Source organism: Coenobita brevimanus, chromosome 72, assembly GCF_032717465.1.
Source record: "Coenobita brevimanus isolate Jiangsu-jjx chromosome 72, ASM3271746v2, whole genome shotgun sequence".
Taxonomy (NCBI): domain Eukaryota; kingdom Metazoa; phylum Arthropoda; class Malacostraca; order Decapoda; family Coenobitidae; genus Coenobita; species Coenobita brevimanus.
The window spans coordinates 8,129,561-8,149,153 of record NC_137025.1 but is presented as its reverse complement, the minus strand read 5'-3'; the positions used below and the strand labels follow the sequence as shown (position 1 = coordinate 8,149,153).

General features: G+C 44.8%; 1 protein-coding gene across 2 annotated transcripts in view; it reads right to left on the bottom strand.

Annotated features, from left to right (window-relative positions):
- LOC145407010 (uncharacterized) overlaps positions 1-19,593 on the bottom strand; it is a 198,544-nt gene that overhangs the window by 44,508 nt on the left and 134,443 nt on the right. For both annotated transcript variants that reach the window (XM_080278023.1, XM_080278024.1), the window contains exons 10-11: positions 5,929-6,039; positions 4,462-4,604 (exon numbers count right to left, since the gene is read on the bottom strand). In XM_080278023.1, coding sequence (XP_080134149.1) covers positions 4,462-4,604; positions 5,929-6,039 — 254 coding nt within the window. The remainder of the gene's footprint in view (positions 1-4,461; positions 4,605-5,928; positions 6,040-19,593) is intronic.

Here is a 19,593-nt window from a genome sequence, read left to right as displayed (position 1 = left end):
TAGATTATTTTCTGGTTAGGAGGGCCGATAGGAGGTTAGTGAGGGATGTTAAAGTTATAGGAAGTAAGGAGTGTGTGCAGCAGCACAAACTACTGATTTGTGATATGGTGCTTAAAGAACGAGTGATGAAAAAGAGGACTTATGTACCTAGGAGGAAAATATGGAAGCTGAAAAGCCAAGTAGTAAGGGATGCCTTCTAAAGCGAGTTGAGGAGAGTGGTGGCTGAACAGGGAGCTGTAGACAGAGGCGTTAATGAACAGTACAGAGCCCTAAAGAACAATCTCTTGAGAGTTACTGATGTAACATGCGGTTGGACAAGAGGATCACCAAGGCATAAAGTAACTTGGTGGTGGGATGAGGGTGTAGAAGCTGCAGTTAAGAAGAAAAGAAGGCTTTTCCGGGAATGGAAGAAGGGTGGTAGCAGAGTGGAATATTTGGCTGCCAAGCGTAGGGCTAGAAGAGAGGTATACAGGGCAAAGTCTGAGTCATAGTGACTATTACTTGATAACCTAAATCATGGGGAAAGGAAAAATATGATATTTAGGGTGGCAAGTCAAGTGAAGAGGGATAATCGGGATATTATAGGTGAGCAGTGTGTGAAGAATGATGAAGGAAGGGTAGTGATGAACAGTGAGGATATTAAAGATGCATGGTGAGAGCATTATAACTGGTTGTTGAATGAGGAGTTTGACTGGGACAGAGAAGGTTTGGAGCCAGCAGATCCAGTGTCTGGCCCTTGGCCTTTGATTGATGCTGCTACTGTGAGTGAGGCAATAGGCAGGATGAAGGTGGGGAAGGCAGCAGGTGTGTCTGGGTTGACTGCCGAAATGTTGAAGGCCTCAAACGATATAGGGGTGAAGTTAGTCACTGACCTGATAAATAGGATTATTTATGAGTGTGTTGTCCCAGATGATTGGCTGAAGAGTGTAATTGTAAATGTGTATAAAGGGAAGGGTGATGCCTTGAAAAGGGGAAATTATAGAGGTATAAAGCTTTTTAGATCAGATAATGAAGGTAATGGAGAGAGTTTTAGATGGTATGATTAGAGAAAGAGTGAACATTGATGAGATGCAGTTTGGGTTTATGCCAGGTAGGGGGACCACTGATGCCATATTCGTTGTTCGGCAGCTTCAGGAAAAATATACAGTAATCACTCTAATATCCGGACGCCCAATATCCAAACATCCCCACTATCCGGACATAAGAATGTTTCATACTGTACTTTTTTCCATACTATACTCACCTCATTTCACTCTTTAATGTCCTTTATTGGTGTGAATAGGGTGTTAGGAGCTATGCATGTGCAGTAGGAAGGTGTTTTTCTGAGTTAGGCTAGGTTAGGGTCCATAAGTACCAGTCCAGGAGCCAGTAACCAGAATGTTTAATACTGTATGAACCTACCTCTAAACCCTCATTTTATGTTTCTTTTGCATTTATTTCAGTCATTTATGTGCCTTATTGGTGTGATTTGGGTCTTAAATAGGTGCTGTGCATGTCCAGAGGGAGTTGTATAGGTGTTTCTCTGAGTTAGGGTCCATAAGTACAAGTCCATAAGCTGGGGCCCAATATCCGGACAGAATCAATATCCGGACCTACCTATGGCTCTATTACATCGGATATTGGAGTGATTACTGTATTGGTAGGAGAAGAGATCTTAATTTTGTTTTTGTTGATTTGGAAAAGGCCTTTGACAGAGTCCCTAGAGAAGTGGTGAAGTGGGCAATGAGAAAGCTTGGCTTGGAGGAGTGGCTGGTTAAGGTGGTTATGGCTATGTATGTGGGTGCTCACACCCAGGTAAGAGTGAATGGAGATTTGAGTGATGGGTTTTCCGTGAATGTTGGTGTGCATCAGGGGTCAGTCTTGAGTCCCATGTTGTTTATCATGGTACTTGAAGCCCTTTCACGTGACTTTAGAAACAGGCTCCTGTGGGAGTTGTTGTATGCTGATGATTTGGTGTTGATTGCAGAGAACGAAAGGGAGGTGCAGGAAAGGTTTAGGAAGTGGAGAGATGGTATGGGGCACAAGGGCTTAAGGGCAAATGCAGATAAAACAAAAGTGATGATATCTAGGGTTGGTGGCGGTACTGTCAAAGACGAGGGAGAGTGGCCATGTGCAGTTTGCCACAAGGGCGTGGGAAGTAATTCCATCTTGTGCGGTGTTTGTGATAAATGGGTGCATAAGAGATGTAGTGGTATCAGAGGTAGACTGCGAGATAATGCTGACTTTATGTGTACGGCGTGTCGGGGAGAGCAGGTGGAGATTGTCAGACGTGAAAGAATTGAACTTGCTGGTGAATCTCTTGAGTGTGTGGAAGAGTATTGTTATTTGGGAGACATGTTGTGTGCTGGAGGTGGGGCTGGAGCTAGCTCTGTGGCTAGGGTGAGAAGTGGTTGGAAGAAGTTCAGGGAGCTCTTGCCTCTCCTGACATTGAGAGGACTCTCCCTATGTGCTAAGGGGTCTTTGTATGCAACATGTGTTAGGAGTGTAATGCTGTACGGTAGTGAGACCTGGGCAGTGAAGGAGGAGGATATTCGCCGGCTCAGACGTACAGAAATGACAATGATTAGGTGGATATGTAGTGTGTCCCTGCGTTCAAGGTCTCGGGGGGCTGGGTTCACGATGGAAGAGTTGCGAGGTAGGATGGGACTGGAGTGTATTGGTGTTGTGATGAGGAGGTAGATTGAGGTGGTTTGGACATGTGGAGAGGATGGGGGATGATAATTGGGTGAGGAAGGTGAGAAGTGTTAATATTGGGGGTGGGGTTACGAGGGGGAGACCGAGAAAGACATAGGACGAGGTCATTAAGTGTGACCTCAAGGTTACGGGACTGAACAGGGAGGCTGCAATGGATCGTGCAGCATGGAGAGTCGCCATTAGGTGATCAAGGTCGACGCATGCAAGGATGTTGGAGCCTTTAAAAATGAAATGAAACTATACACTGATAAACATGTCTTTTATTTACCTTATTGTGGTGAAAATAGCTGAAGTGATCAGGTAGTCCATACTGCTTCTGACTTTATTGGACTTTTTCCGATATATAGGAATTTAGTAATGTAGCTCCTCGAGTCCGATAAAAGCAAATTCCAGTCTACAGTAATCCCCGTACTATCTGGACGCCCACTTTCTGGACACCTCACTTACCAGACATAGTGGACCTGGACCTTCAAAAAAAAAAAAAAAAAAAAAAAAAAAAAAAAAAAAAAAACTGTTTCCCTCCCATTATTTGAAATTGCCACTCAGTGCCAAACAGCCGTTTACACCATGGCCCCTTCGCCCCTTCCTTCCTCCCCCCTCCCCTGTCAGGGTTGCCATCTGGTAATTTTCATTACCAAATGTGGGCCAATTTGGTAATGAAAAATTTTTTTGGTAATGAATCAGAATAATGCATTACCAAATGGATTTTTCACATGTATGAGGATACACAGGATGGAGATGGTGGATTGTCTGCTCTCTCTGATTAATTTGCTAGCCAACATAGCGTGAAAATAATCAACATGCTGTTAATTATAAGGAGAGTGATTACATGTATTTCCACTTGTATATATAATTAGTGAAGAATAAATGCTTGCTATACGAATTTGGTAATGAAAAGTTAAATTTGGTAATGAAAATTGAGGAGTTTGGTAATGTGGCTGTTGTGATCTGGCAACTCTGTTTCCCCATCACCAACACTCCAACAGTTATGCTTAACTTCGATTGCGAGTGGATGCTTATCACAGTGGATGCCACACATGCTCGTTTTTTTGTGAATAAACAGTGAATAAACTGCAATACCTCGCCAGTAGACCACACGGGAATTTACAGTGTTGTGCTGTGTTAAGAAATTAGAACTGAAAGTGCAAAGGATTAACTGTGGAGTGCAAACTGGCAGTTGAAACTGGCGTGGTGCAATGAACAATGTGCAGTGTTAAACAATTATAACTCACAGTGCAAAGAATTACTGTAAGTGCAGCACAACACAAGATTACTGTACGTGCTTCAAGAGCATTTTCACCACTGCCAAAGCCTTTAGAGAAGGCGGCCACAGACGTGCTTTAAGTACCCTGGCTGAGGTACAGTCACTTCTAATTCCTCATTCTTTGGTTCCTTTTCATTTATTTCATGCTTTATGTCCATTATTGGTGTGAATAGGGTCTTAAATAGGTTTAAATAGGTGCTATGCATGTCCGGTAGGGAGTTATTTAAGTGGCTTTCAAAGTTAGGCTGGGTTAGGGTCCTTAGGTACCAGTCCAGCAAGCAGGTGCCCACTTTCCGGACGGGACCACTTTCCGGACATGCCTTTGGCTCTATTACATCGGATAGTGGAGGGATTACTGTATTGAAGTCCATTATATATATATATATAGAAGAATGATCATCATATAACTAGGAAATCACAAAATGGAAATCTTCCACAGAAAGATGACATACAATTGTTCTTTATTATCATTAAAAACACATTCTCTCTCTCTATCTACCAACCTCAAGTGTCTTGAAGTGAATAATAATATTGTCATAATGCTTGTAAGAATGCATGTGTTCCTTCATCTGTGCTGGTGTGAAGAGGTGAACCTCAGGACACACCTCACATTTGTACAGCACTGTCTTGGACAAGAAGTTCATACCTGCAAGGAGACACATAGATAGATATATAAAACAGGGGAATGGATGAATGGATGGGTAAGCTGATAAAGTAATAGATAGACACACAGACAGAGTACGAGGCAATTAGAATATCAGATAGGTAGGTGACTGGTAGTTGAGAAGATACTGACAGATGGTTAAACAAGAGATAAGCAGAGACAGTCAGTCAAGATGACATATGTATAGTACACAATACAGCACAGCCAATGATTCCTGATAATAATACGGGCTTTATATTATTTTTCCTTAAAAAGGAGAGAGAGAGAGAGAGAGAGAGAGGAGTCGAAGCAAATCTCCATTACCTCCTTCAGACTGAAGCTGGGCTACAGTACAGCAATCAGGAACACTGAGTCACAGGAAACCAAACAATGCCCATGACAATATTTTTCATAAGAGGTAAAGCCCTACTTACCATTGGGATATGAACTTTTGCACATACAACATGACCATCTCCAATCAAGTTCTCTACCACTACATCAACATACATCTCAGAGTGACATACCAAGTATCTAAGAATGACCTAACACAAAATAACAGAGTTAATGAGATACGACGCCTAACCTTGTCCTGCCCTACCCTCTCCTGTCCTATCTGTCCCCTTGTGGCCTGCCTTGCCTCTTCCTATTCTGCCCTGCTCTAACAAATCTTATTTTACCCTGCCTTGCCCAACCTTATCATATCCTACCTAGTCTTACTGTGACCACTCCTCTCCTAACTCCTACTCAGCACTGTCAGGCCAGCCTTACTGTGCCATGCTTTGCCCTATCTAGCCTTGTCTTGTCCTGTCCTGTCCTGTCCAGCCTGATCCTGCCCTACCCAGCTTTGTTCTGCCCTGTCCAGCCTGATCTGCCCTACTAAGCTTTGTTTTGTCCTGTCTAGCCTGACACTGCCCTACCCAGCCACGTCCTGTCCTGTACTATCCATTCTGATCCTGCCCTACCCATCTTTATCCTGCTCTGTCAAGTCTGATCCTACCCTATCCAGTTTTGTCTTGTCCTGTCCAGCCTGATCCTACCCTGTCTAGCCTGATTCTGTCCTACCAAGTCTGATCTTGTATTGAGTGGCTTGATCTTACCTACCCAGCCTTATCCTGACCCATCTAGCTTGATTTTGCCTTGTCCTGCCTGACCTTGCCCTACCCACCCACCCCTATTCTGTCCTGTTATGTTCAGCCTGATCTTGCCCTACCGAGCTCTGTCTTGCCTGGCCTAACCATCTCCTGCTTATCTAGCCCTACTTACCTTTACCTTAACCGGTCTACTCCTGCTACACCCAATCCTGTCTGACTCAGCCCCAGATACTGACCCTGTGGCACATCGGGGTCATATGGCGAGAGTGTGTCCAAGGTGGTGACATCTGGGTGTTCACTGATCTTACTGAGTTCAGCCAATGTCTCCTCAAACTGCTTCTCTATTTCTGGATTGCATTATAAGGGAAAGGAAAATAAAAATTATTACAATTTTTCATTACCATTATCCTGACTGTATTTCTAGCTAATGAGTGAGGTAGACAAGGTCCAGAAACAAGAAAAGGAAAACAAAAAGAATAAACAACTGAGTATTCAGTGAAATACATTGTTCACTCATCATTCATTATTATTTGTGTATATATATATATATAAAGGAACATAGTAGGAGTATGTCTTATTCTAGATGTGTATCACCAGGTATTAAAAGTACACCAAAATGAAAATAGGCCTGTAGGTCAGAAGGTGAAGTTTGGTACCACTGAATTATAAAGTGCTCAAATTAATTCTGGTTCCAAATCATCATCATCCCATCCCTACATCTAAAGAATATGGTGGGTAATCTCCAGAAAGAGCAATGGAGAAAGATATCCGAGCAGAAGAACATATCTATCGGGCCATACATCATTCACAGGTAATCCAGCCTTTGTAATGTCCGTTACAGCTCACAAGCAAAAACTATCCAAAAATATTTTCTGCCTTTTAGATGCATACCACAAACACCTGCAAGACAGATCCATTCCCCTCCCCAACATGGACTTTCAGACACATGTTTGAAAATAAATTAGTCTATCTATCTATCTATAGCCCGACGCCCTAATCCCGCAAAGGGTGGCCGCAGACAAAACGCCTCCAAGTCACTCTGTCACCCACCACTTGATTCCCCTCCCCCCAACTCACCCCCCCCTCCCTCATATACCTCTCAACTCCATCCCTCCACCTCATCCTCGGTCTACCCCTCCCTCTCCCTCCCTCCACCTCACCTACATACACCCTCTTAGTCAGTCTTTCATTCTCCATTCTCTCCACATGTCCAAACCACCTCAGTGTATTTCTCCTAATCTTTTCAACCACATCCACATCTACCCCACAACGTTCCTTCACTTCTTCATTCGTCAACCTGTCCCTCCACATCACTCCACATGCTCCTCTCAAGTAACTCATTTCCACTGCTCTCACTCTTGACTTGTTCCCCTCTTGCAATGTCCACGCCTCGCTTCCATACGTCAGGGTAGGGATCACAATACCATCATGCAGTGACTTCTTAACTTCCATACTCACCTCCCTATTTCTCATCACTGCTTTCAGTGTACCAACAACCTTTCTCCCCTGCTGTACCCTTTCACGTACTTCATCCCCCAAAGTTCCATCCTTACTCATCACACTACCCAAGTACTTGAATGCACTCACACTCTCCATATCCTCACCATCCAACCTCACTGCACACTCTGTGACTTCATTCCTCTCAAACACCATAACTTTACTTTTGTTTACATTAACTTTCAGCTTCCTCCTCCTACACACTGTCCCAAATTCATTCACCAAACCTTGCAACTCCCATTCATCTTCACTCAACAATACTGTATCATCAGCAAACAGCAACACCGGAAGCTTCCAAATCTCACCCTCATTCATTAGGGCCACCCCCACATCCACTGCCCTACCTTGTACCTCCTTTACAACCCCATCCATATATATATTAAACAGCCATGGAGACATTACACACCCCTGTTTCAGTCCCACATTGAGATCAAAGAACTCACTCAGCTCACCATCCACTCGCACCGTAGCCCTAGCTCCCTCGTACATACTCTTCACAGCACTCAACAATTTCCCCTCCACTCCATATATTCTTAATACCTTCCACATACCTTGCCTATCTATTCTGTCATAAGCTTTCTCCAAGTCCATGAAGGCAGCATACACTTTCCTTCCCTTCTCTAGATACTTCTCCACTAAACATCTTAGAACAAATATCTGATCTACACACCCTTTTCCCTTCCTAAATCCCCCTTGTTCTTCTCCAACTAGCTCCTCTGTCATATGCCTAACCCTATCAATGAGTATTCTACCATATATTTTACCAGTCACACTAAGAAGGCAAATACCCCTATGGTTACCACATACTTCTCTCTCCCCTTTTCCTTTGTACAGAGGAACAATTATACCTGATTTCCAGTCCTCTGGAACCCTTCCCTCTTCCCAAGCCAATCTACACAACTTCCATATCCACTCCACAACAATCTCACCCCCATATCTATGCATTTCACCACACACTCCATCAATTCCTGGGGCCTTTCCCAGCTTAATCTTCTTCATCGCTTCCACTACTTCCGACCTACTGATCTCTTCCTCCCTCCTCTCATCTCTTCTTCTCCCAGCCATTCCCCAACCACTTATACTCACACTGCTCTCACTCTCTAAGTTCAACAAATCCTCAAAGTGCTCCTTCCATCTCTTCAATTTCTCTCTCTTCTCCACCAACAATCTATTATTCCTATCTTTCACTCCCCTACTATTTCCCCTTTCACACTGCCTTACTTTCTTTACCTCCTTCCAAAACAATTTCTTACTCTCCCTCCATTTCACACTCAGATTCCTCCCAAACTCTTCATCCACTTTCTTCTTACTCTCCTTCACCAGTCTCTTAACCTCCCTTCTCCTGCTCACATATACCTCTCTCTTCTCTCTCATCTTCTCCCCTACCTCTACTCGCCAACCATTCACCATATGCCTTCTTCTTTTGTTTCACAGCTCGTTTCACCTCATCATTCCACCATGCTGTCCCTTGCACACCCTTGCATCTCCTCCTCACTCCACAAACCGCCTCACACGCTGCGCTTATCTCTTCCGTGAATATCTTACATACTTCTTCCACCCCTTCCATCTGCTCTAGCTCATACCTTCCCAATCTTTCTTCCATTATGCTCTTATACTCTGTCCTTTTCTCACTATCTTGCAATTCTAGCACTAAAAATGAAAACTATACCCATTTTCCACTAACCTGACACATAATTTCACCATTTTGCTGTTTACTTCACATTGTTGTCATAGCAATTCTTCATGACTAGTACAGTATTGCTATAGTCTGTTATTACAACTCAGCAATCACAATGGGGAGAGGACAATTTCATGCCGGATTGGAGTAAAAAGCATAGGAAACGCATGTATGTGATTCACTGCGCGCCATGTTGTGGACAATGTTCATTATAGCCGATGGAAATTTGGTCCCCTCTGTACTGTCCAATAAATCCAATATCCTTTTTACTGAGGTCCGTTAAATTGAGGTTCCACTGTACATTTAAGGCTGCCACAACATAACTACTTATATGTTGTTATTTACAATGTAATGGCAAGCACTGATAATTATTAATTTGGAAGAGAAGGGTTAGGGAATGGGTAAGGATGCCAAGAGCGGTGTGTGTGTGAGCCCAGGTCACGATCTCAGCATCCCATGACCACTATGTCACTGTGCAAGTATTTTGAATGCTAATCGTGGCCCGAGTAGTTGTGTAAACTGCAAAAATTTTTTGAGTATATGCTAAATATGCAATGCTTGGGGTTATCAGGTTACCATGTATAAGGTAAATACTGTAGTGCAAATGATAAATGTGTACAAGTGAGGTCACTGTAGATATATATATGTGGAGATTGTCATGCATGAAATGACTGATTTTGCTGGTAAGTCTCTTGAGTGTGTGGAAGTTTTGTTATCTGGGAGACATGTTACATGCTGGAGGTGGGGCTGGAGCTAGCTCTGTGGCTAGAGCAAGAAGTGGATGGAAGAAGTTCAGTGAGCTGTTGCCTCTCCTGACACGTACAGTAACTCTTCTATTTTTGGCACTGTTTTCGGGTCATTCTGCCAAATTGTGGCCTCAAAACACACATAGGAATATCCTAAATAAATTTTAGCACCATGGAAACTATGAAAGAAACCTACAGCTACCTGCCGAAAAACATTCGGTTGGGATACTTACCACCCACTGCACCGCCACTAGGCTTTGTTACCCACCACCTCCAGCAGGTGTAGAGTTGTCCTGTGTGGTCTGGTGGCAAACAGTAGTCATTCTCAACCTGCTGGAGCTGGGCGATGACTGGTGATGTGCGGTGCGATGATGGTGGCCTACCCACCTAAGGAGACTCCAAAGACAGCCGCAAACTTAAGTTTAACGGAGACTCAAAAGCTGTCAATGTGCTCGGCTGCGGGTCTGAAGGTGAAGGAGGGACACAAGCTGGTGGTGGTGGTGAGAATGGGCTGGCACTCGTGGGGGTCACAGGCTTGAAAATGAATCGATCCTGGTCTGACGATAGGACCGACAATTCTGCCGGAGGATGACAGAGTCCCAGACTGCCCGCAGCTCCATCGCCAGGTGGAGCGGCACACAGTCCTTGTCACAGTGTAGGTGCTTGGGATACTCCAGCACCCCCTTCAGGTAACCACGGAGGACACTGAAACAAGGGACTGAAAGAGCTGCGGAGAGCTGCAAGTCAGGGTCCCCATCCTCATCCTCGTCAGTCCCACTGTAATCTTCCGTGCCCACAGAGGCAGCAGCGGTGATCTCATCAGACATGGTCTAGAAACCAGGATCGCCGCCGTCATCGTCTAACCAATCCCGCATGTCACTGACATCCACCTGCTCTCCTGTCTGTCTAAGACAACTGTGGAAATCATCCATGTCAAACCCCTCGAAGTAGTGCTCAACATCGATTCCCTGCAGGAGATGAGACCAACCGCATTCAAGGGTTTTGACGGAGACTTCCTTCCACGCATTCGCTCAGTTGAACACGGCAGACTTCAGATTGTGACGCCAAAGATTCTGCAAGGTTTGCTCCCCACGTGTATCCATCACCGCATCCTTATCCTCCAGCACCACCATCACCTTGTTCAGGAACCTCTAGGAGTACAGTCTCTTGGCAGCCATGATAACACCCCAGTCCACTGGTTGAATCAGAGCAGTCATATTAGGTGGCCGAAACATGCACCTAATTTGCCCATCAAAAGCAACCAAATCCTTCCCAGATGGATGCACAGGAGCACCGTCCAGAAGCATGAGTGCCTTCACCTGGTAGAGAGCAATTCCAAGGACCTCCGTTTGATAACGGATAACCTCCTTGACGAAAAGTTTGTGGAACCAATCTCTGAAGATCTTAGCGGTAAACCAGGTCTTCACAGAATGATACTAAACAACAGGCAGGCTATCCATCAACCATTGGAGAAAAGGTGGTTGTTTTTCACGCCCAACAACAACAATGTGTTTGAAGCGGTGCGTCCCATTAGCATTGGCACAGCACAAAACAGACATGTTGTTTGGACAACTTCCGACCAGGCAAAAACGTTTCCCTTTCCTCAGCCAGGGTGTGGGTGGACATGGAGCAGTAGAGCAGACCAGTTTCGTCAGCGTTATAGACTTGACCAAAGGCAAGGCCCTCATCCTTGATCAGGTGCTGCACTTTCTAGCAAAACGGGTCTACTTCCTCTGCTGCCGTGTCCAAGGCCTCGCCGCGTGCCTTACACCCAGTAAGTCCATGGCACAGCATGAGCTGAAAGAGCCATCCCTCAGACGCGCTGAAGTTGTGCACATTGTGCAAGTGTGCAAACTTCTCAGCAGAAGCCTTCACCTCGGTCACATACACTAGCACACCGGCACCACATTGCTGACAAAACCACATCAATGTCGACAGGTCGATAATGGCATGCTGGGCCTGGGCCATTACCTTTCTGTTGCCGCGACATGTGTTTTCGTCAAAGTCCTGTCCGTACTGCATAAGCCTGTCGCATGGCTTCTTAATATCAAATAGTGTTGAACAAACTTGAGCATATTCACGAAGAACACGTCCTGTGGTCCAGCCCACGTAAACCTTGCCCAGTATTTCACACTTCTTCTCCAGACTCAGACCCTTCCTCTTTAGCTTCTCAGGTGGTGGTGGGGCCATCACCACACACACAAGAATGCAGCAGAGCAGGGCCACAACCTGAAGAAGGTAGGGAACCACCACAAAAGCAACTGCAATCACAGCCATCATTGCAAGCGGAACCAGTCACGAGGGGAAGAAAGGCTGGAACTGAGGTGCGGGCTTCTGTTCGCCGGCAGGCAATACAGTACAGTGCTGCCGTACTGCATCCAACAATTGTTTCTGAGCACATAGGAAGCAACATGCAGCACACTGACATCTGTCTATAAGGTTTACTTTCGTCTGCCCAGGCAAGGGTTAGTATGTGGCGGTAACAGTGGATGACCAGTAGATCACCATCTCAGGCAGTGTATGACTAATGCAGCCTGCCTGGCAACTCTGACCATTCAGTAGGGAAGCAGACAGGCAGGCGTGGTGAGGGGTTTCCGCACTAATCCCGGAGACTAGAGGAATCCTGCCATTCGGTGCAGAGCCTGACGGGTAGTTTAACATACATTTACTCGTGGCTTGTGGTCTGTGTTACACGCGTGGTGTTCACAAGTACCCCTCAGCCAGGAACAACACTCACTTCCTCCATTCGATAATAGCCATAAAGTTTTCTCGAAGATATGCTCAATTTGTTTCCCTGGCAAAAATACATAGGTTATCTTTACCAAACCTTACCAAACCTATCCCAATATGGCTGTTTGGCTAAGGTGGCTGACTGTGATATTGAAACCAATACTCACACTGAATGGAAGTGGATTGTACAGTACAGTATTGTACTGTACATACACACATACAATACTGTACTGTGTACAGTTTAGTACTGTACTATCATATACACTGGTACAGAAATTACTGTACTGCTACTCTTAAGGAAAATTACTGTACTGATACTGAGGAGGAAATGGAAAATGTGCGTGCGTTTATGTACTTGGGCAGTGTGATAAGTAAGGATGGAAGTTTGGAGGTTGAAGTGCTTGAAAGGGTACAAGAAGGAAGAAAAGTTGCTGGTTCCTTGAAAGCAATGATAAGAAACAGGGAAGTGAGCATGGAAGTGAAAAAGTTACTACATGACAGTATTAGGATACCAACTCTAACGTATGGAAGTGAAGTTTGGACTTTGTTGGAGGGACACAAGTCAAGAGAGCAGTGGAAATGAGTTATTTGAGAGGAGCATGTCGAGTCACAAGTCACATGGAGAGGCAGACTGACAATTGAGGATGTGAAGGAGTGTTGCGATGTGGATATGGATGTGATAGGAAGTGTTAGGAGAAATACACTGAGGTGCTTTGGCAATGTGGAGAGGATGGAGAGTGAGACACTGACGAGGAGAGTGTATGAGTGAGGCGGAAGGGGAGAGAGGGAGGAGGAAGCCGAGGATGAGATGGAGGGATGAAGTGGAGAGGTATATGAGCGAGGGGGGTGTGAGCTGGGAGCAGGACAGTGAAATGGTGGGGGACAGGGTGACGTGGAAGCGATTTGTGGCCACCCTGTATGGGATTAAGGCGTCTGGCAATAGATAGATAGATAAATATTCTTATTGTAATCACAGAACATGAAGGAAGCTCTCTCTTTATGTGTGTGGTGCGTGTCTCCCGATGGCCACGCGATTTTCGACCTTCGATAGAGAGGCGGACGGGCGCTGTCACTGAACATGTACTCGTGGCTTGTGGTCTGCATTACATGTGCAGTGGCCACCTGTACCCCTCAGCCAGGAACCAGCTCGCCTCATCCTTTCAAAAATAACCATAGGATTTTCTCGAACATATGTTCAATGTGTTTCTCAGGCAAAATTGCACAGGTTAGCTTTACTTTACCTTACCAAACCTAACCTATCCCAATACAGCTGCTTGGCAAAGGGGGCTGATTGTGGCACTGAAACAAACACCCATACCGAATGGAAGTGTATTGTACAATATTGTACTGTACAACACACATACAGTACTGAACTGTGTACAGTACAGTACTGTACTGTCATATGCACTGGTACAGAAATTACTGTACTGATACTGTACTCAGCATGGGAAAGTCTCTCTCTCTTTGTGTGTGTGTGGTGCGAATGCCTCTTGGTGGCTGCGCGATTTTCAACCTTTGGTACGGAGGCGGACGGGCACTGTCTCTGAACATGTACTCGTGGCTTGTGGTCTCTGTTTGATGGTGGTGGCGGTTGGGCAAGCCTTAGCCCTGTGGCAGTGCGACTTTCGATGTTCGGTGGAGAGGCAGATGGGCGCTGTCACCAAATGTCTACTCGTGGCTTGTGGTCTGTGTTACATGCGCGGTGGCAGTGAGGAAAGAGCTAGCCAGGTGGCTGTGTGATACTAGACATTGGGTGGGGATGCACACAGGCATTTTTACACCACTTGCAGGTTACAGTCGTATTACTCGGTTGCTGGAGGTTCGTTGGGAGTGACTGGACGAGCACGCAGCTTTGACCATTCAGTACAGAGGCGGATGGACATTTTAGCTCAGGTTGTGGATTATGGACTACTTCTCGCTCATGGGTTGAGCCCAGCAGCTACGATACCGAATGTTTGGACATGTCGGCTGGCCAGCTGAAGTTCTCGGGCATTTTTACGTCCGGATAACAGCACGTACACTTGGATAATGGTTTAATAAAGCAATGGCCCAGTATCCAGATACAGTATTGAACACATCTGGGCCAGATAACTGAGGAATCAGTGTATACGGTAAACTCTAAATTATCCATTGTAATTCAGTCAAGCCTTACACCAGTTAAAGTAAGACACTGGATAATGCATATCCAGTGCAACATTCAGCTCTGAGCTGGATATTGTGATTTTATCCATCCTGAACCTCTAACCTAAAATCTCTGCCATGAGTAAAAGATGAAAACTAAGCATATAAAAACAACAGTAATAACACAGTACAGTAATATGGTACTGTACATAGTGTTCTATGTATATACTCACCAAGTGCTGGCATCAATGGGGAGAAACAGCGCTGGGGGGTTCACACTTGTAAACAGTACAGTACATAATACAGCACAGGGGAAGTTTAAATAGAACAACAGAGCGCTAAGACATGAGCACACTGACAGGCCGTTAGTTTTGTAATACAACATAGTACAGCAGCTTGAACATAGGATGTCACAGAGTTAGTAAAAGCACTAAGGTTTTGCGACTGCACTGTCAGAAGAGCAGGAGCGCACAGACACGTCTTGACTCTATGACATCCATGGGCATGAATAAGAGCACAGGGATATTCTTAGTAGGCCAGACAAGCCATGGCCAGGGCGAATTCTCATTGGCTGGCATGTAGTGGGCGTTTTCATTGGTTCCCGAGTTTCGGGATTTCCCCTGGCACAGGTTGACTACCGCTTACAAGCCAGCTGAGATCCTTCAACACTGGATATTGCACTGGACCGCCGGTTACGTCCTGTTTCAGCGCCGGATGTTGCATAAAAAAAAAAAATTCTGTATATTGCTTTAATAGTGCCAAGAGCTGTGTTGTGCCGGATATTGTGACGATGGATAACTGAGAGTTTACTGTATATATTCATGCACTCTATAACGTCCAACTACACAATGTCTGTTTGCATTAACATTGGGGGATGAGGGGCAGGCATCCGAAGAACAGGACGTTGCAATTGTATGCAGATGCAGAGCACCATTCCTGCTGCCGTGTGACTGCCAGCCAGCATCCCAAAACAAAGCGTTTACGCTGCTGGACGTATGATACACAGTACTGTACATGTATAATGTACACAAGTACACTGCAATACTGTTCATATGTCTTTAATATTTTTCTCTTTTTCCCTACTTATATAAAAGTAGTACAAAATACACCAAAAAGCAGTAAAAAGTATACTAACAAGAAGTAAAAAGTTTACCGCATAACAGAGTCATGAACACCAGCTGCAGGCAGCCACCTCTAGTTGCATGTTTACTGCTGCTTTTGAGTGTCCTTGTGTATCCTTGCATCAGGTTTACATAACATTACATACTGTTTTCATCATCATCATCATCATCATCATCCGGACCTCCTTTCCCACCCTAGGGCAGGGTGAGGAGCAGCAACATCCAGACAGCCCAAGTTTGCCCAATCCAATGGGCCATGTTTCCATTCACTCATCATTCAAGTCCCCAGAATCCTGGCTCTATCTGATATTATTGTTTTAATTTCGGCTTTTTATACTGTACAGTATAAATACTGTACCTGTATATACAGGTCATTTTTGCTCAGCTGGTGGGTTAGGTCCTTTTACCAGAATGAGCCTCGAGAGCTGGGCCAGGCGACTTTGACCATTCAGTAGGAAGGTGGACGGCCATTTTTGCTCAACTAGTGGGTTAGAGTCTATTACCAGCAGGCGGCCAGAGAGGCCAGCCAGCCGCCCAACCATATACAGGGAGATCCCAAGCATACGGGCAGTTAGGTTCCATTTGGCATAGTCGTATAATGAATTCTCATACAGTCATCCCTTGACATCTGCATTTTTAAAATACACTGTTTTAAATATCTGCGGGTGGATATAACATAAACGGCTGTAAATATCCGCAGGTGGATACGGTACCGGGGCTGGATTTACTAAAGCATTTTATCTTGTTGAACTCTGCTGACACTGTTCACTGCAAATGTAACATTATCCCAAGCACAGTTCATGGCTGTTTTAGTGATGGCATTATCCGGTGGATCAAATATAACACTCTTCCATTTGGCCACTTCATTTATTTATGCCATTAATTCATCAGGGGAAAAGTTAGGGCAGGCTGGGAGTACTGTATTTCTATTCTTCCATGTACCCTCGATGAGTTGGTCTAAACTGGTTTGCTGCCCTCCCCCACCTTCTCTCTCGCTCGTACCCCTCGATGAGTTGGTCTAAACCAGTTTGCTTCCCCCCTCCCCCTTTCTCTCCCTCTCTCTCGTCAGTCATACGAAGCAATACGCGCTGAAATCGCACTGAAATCATACAAGAGTGGCTGAGAGTGTTATTTTATATTATATTGTGAATTACTGTGATAAAATACAAGTGATTCAGTGATATTTTTGTGATAATCAGAAAAGTCATGATGCTAAGCGCATTAGCTAGCGAACATTTTTGCGGTTGCAAACTGTGTAGTAATGCTATGAAATGACTCATGACATTATATCAATAAGCTTTATAAAAGTAAGTGGTAATAAAAGCAATCCATGAAGATTGATAAAGTTTGTAATGTTTTTCCTCACATCATTCTGTTTCATTGTCTAACGTAAACACTGGAATATTGTAACAGAATCTTAGGAGACTGGCTAGAAGTGTTTTATTTTTATTATCATTGCAATTATTGTGATGAGGTAACGTGGTGGTAATCCTATTTTGTATGGAAAATATCTTGTGGTTGGGTAGAAATTTCCACCTCCCTAGGTTATTTCTTGCATCAGTCAAAACACACCTTGTATTCTCTCAAATCGTTCACTGTGCTTGGAGTGCCTATGGACATGCTGTTTGTTGCAAACAATAGGAGAAAGGATGACGTTTGTCTGACAAAAATTTTAACTCTCAAGATTAACGATAAGTGGGTTAAAACATGAGTTGAAAACACACAATTTTTTTCATGTTTCTCCTCAATGAGCACAGTCAGTATGTTGTCATTACAGCCGCTGTAGCCAAAGGGTTAAGCGGAGTCCAGGGGTGTTTTTAAGGGGGGCAGCAGATATCCGTGGATTTTTAACATATGTGGGTGTCTCTTGTTATCTAACCCCTGTGCATGTTAAGGGAGCACGGTATAACGAAACACGTAACTAGTGGTACAATATTGGTTGGGTTCAAGGACCATATCAAAGGTAAGTTTTCAAACTAAAATATACGATACTAAACTCAACAAACATATCTATATTACTGAACTGTAGACAAAGCAACCTGAAAGAGCAAATAGTATGCAAATAACATGACTGCACATTAATTAAACATATAAAACATGCATAACACTCACCTACAGGTGGTAATAATGTGTTAGGGGCAGGAAACTGGCGGTTGCCAGCTGAGCATTCCCAATTTTTCTCTCCGAGATTTGAGAGAAAATGGCGGTGACTGCTTTTGCTGGGATGACTGAGTTAGAATCCTCCCACCTCGCCCCAGACTGAATGTTGTATCATTGGATTTTCGAGATCATATATTGAAAACAGTCCCTAATTTACTCCAGTCGTATCATCGGTTTCTCGTATACTGAATGATCGCATAAAGGGTCCTACCTGTACAATAGTCAAGTTGCCTAATCCGCAGCAATTAGAGACTGGTACCTACCTGTGGACTGCGAATTATGCGGTTTACAAAGTTAAGAACCAATGGGAAAATAGAATACTTAGTCTGGACCCTCATGGAACCCCCCTACAGCACCCTACCTACACCTAACTAGCCAACAGCTAGGACAAATAACGTTCAAACGCTGCTGATAACTGAGAGGAGCCTTCTTCTTGGACCCCAGCTGGGTCGAATGTCACCTTTGGGGGTTGGGGGCCATCAATAACAGAGTCCAGGGAGAGGTAACCTTGACCAAAAAAAAGGTCAGGTAGTACTCAGAACTCAGATGGGAACACACGTAGTTGGCGGTTGGCGGGACAGGAGGCAAACAAAACATGGCGGCTGTAGTGTGCACACTTACCACTAGGGCCGGGCTGTGATTGGCTGCTGGGTCTAGGTTGTCTGTGATTGGCTAGCAGCCGTGGAATACATCATGGGTGCCTGGATAATATAAATCTCCTTAGAAATGAGGCACTTTGGAACCTAGGAACTGCATTTTTTGAGTTTTTTTCTGCAGAATAATGTTAAAAATTGGGACTGTTTGAGCAAAGTACTGCAGATTACAAATCCGCGGCATACAGATATGCAAATTACGCAACTTGACTATACTGTATACAGTATACGGTGCATAAGTTACATTGGTCGCTTAACATTGAGACCACTTCATGTCCTATTTTTCAGAACATATTGTCAAAAATAAGTGGCACATGGCTGTATATATTTTATATACATATATTATATGTACAGTATATACAGGCCTACCCAGATATCTGGCGGTGTTGTGTACCAGTGGAAATGTTCGGATAGCGAACTGCTGGATATCAATGCAATTTTCCCCATATGACACAAGACACACAGATGTGTTTCAGGCCCAAACCCAATCAGTAGAGACTGGCACAGAAACACCATAGGTAATGTTATTATCCACATAAACAATACTATTCCTAAAAATGGGCCATGTCACATAACATATGCAGGAAGGTAAGGTGGTGGGAGGTGAGATGCTAAGATGCGTTCAGGGCAACAGATACAGCGAGAGTAAACAAGCGCGGACCAGGCAGGCAGTGCGCTGGCAGGGGGTGGGGGAGGGCAGAGGGTGGCAAGGGATACATGCCTGGCAGCACTGACTCAGTCTCTACCAGCTGGCAAGGCGACATTGACCATTCAGTAGGGAGGTGGACGACCATTTTTGCTCAGCTGGTGGGTTAGACACTATTACCAGTGCACAGCTTGAGAGGCTGGCCTGGCAGCTTTGACCATTCAGTAAGGAGGCAGATGGCCATTTTTGCTCTGCTGGTGGGTTAGGTTCTACTACCACTGTGAGGCTCGAGAGGTCGGCCAGGCGGCTTTGACCATTTGGTAAGGAGGCGGATGGCCATTTCTGCTCAGCTGATGGGGGGATTGAGGATGTGGGGAGAAGCCAGGGGAAGGAGGGAGGGCAGGGAGAGCTGCTCACACCACCACATCCACATTTGGACGTGTGTGTTTCAAACCTAGGGAGCAGCAGAGTGTTCAGACTAGCAAATTGACAGCCGTTCGGATTGTGGGAATGTTCCCCAATTTCTTTTGTTTGGTGTATCGAGTGTTT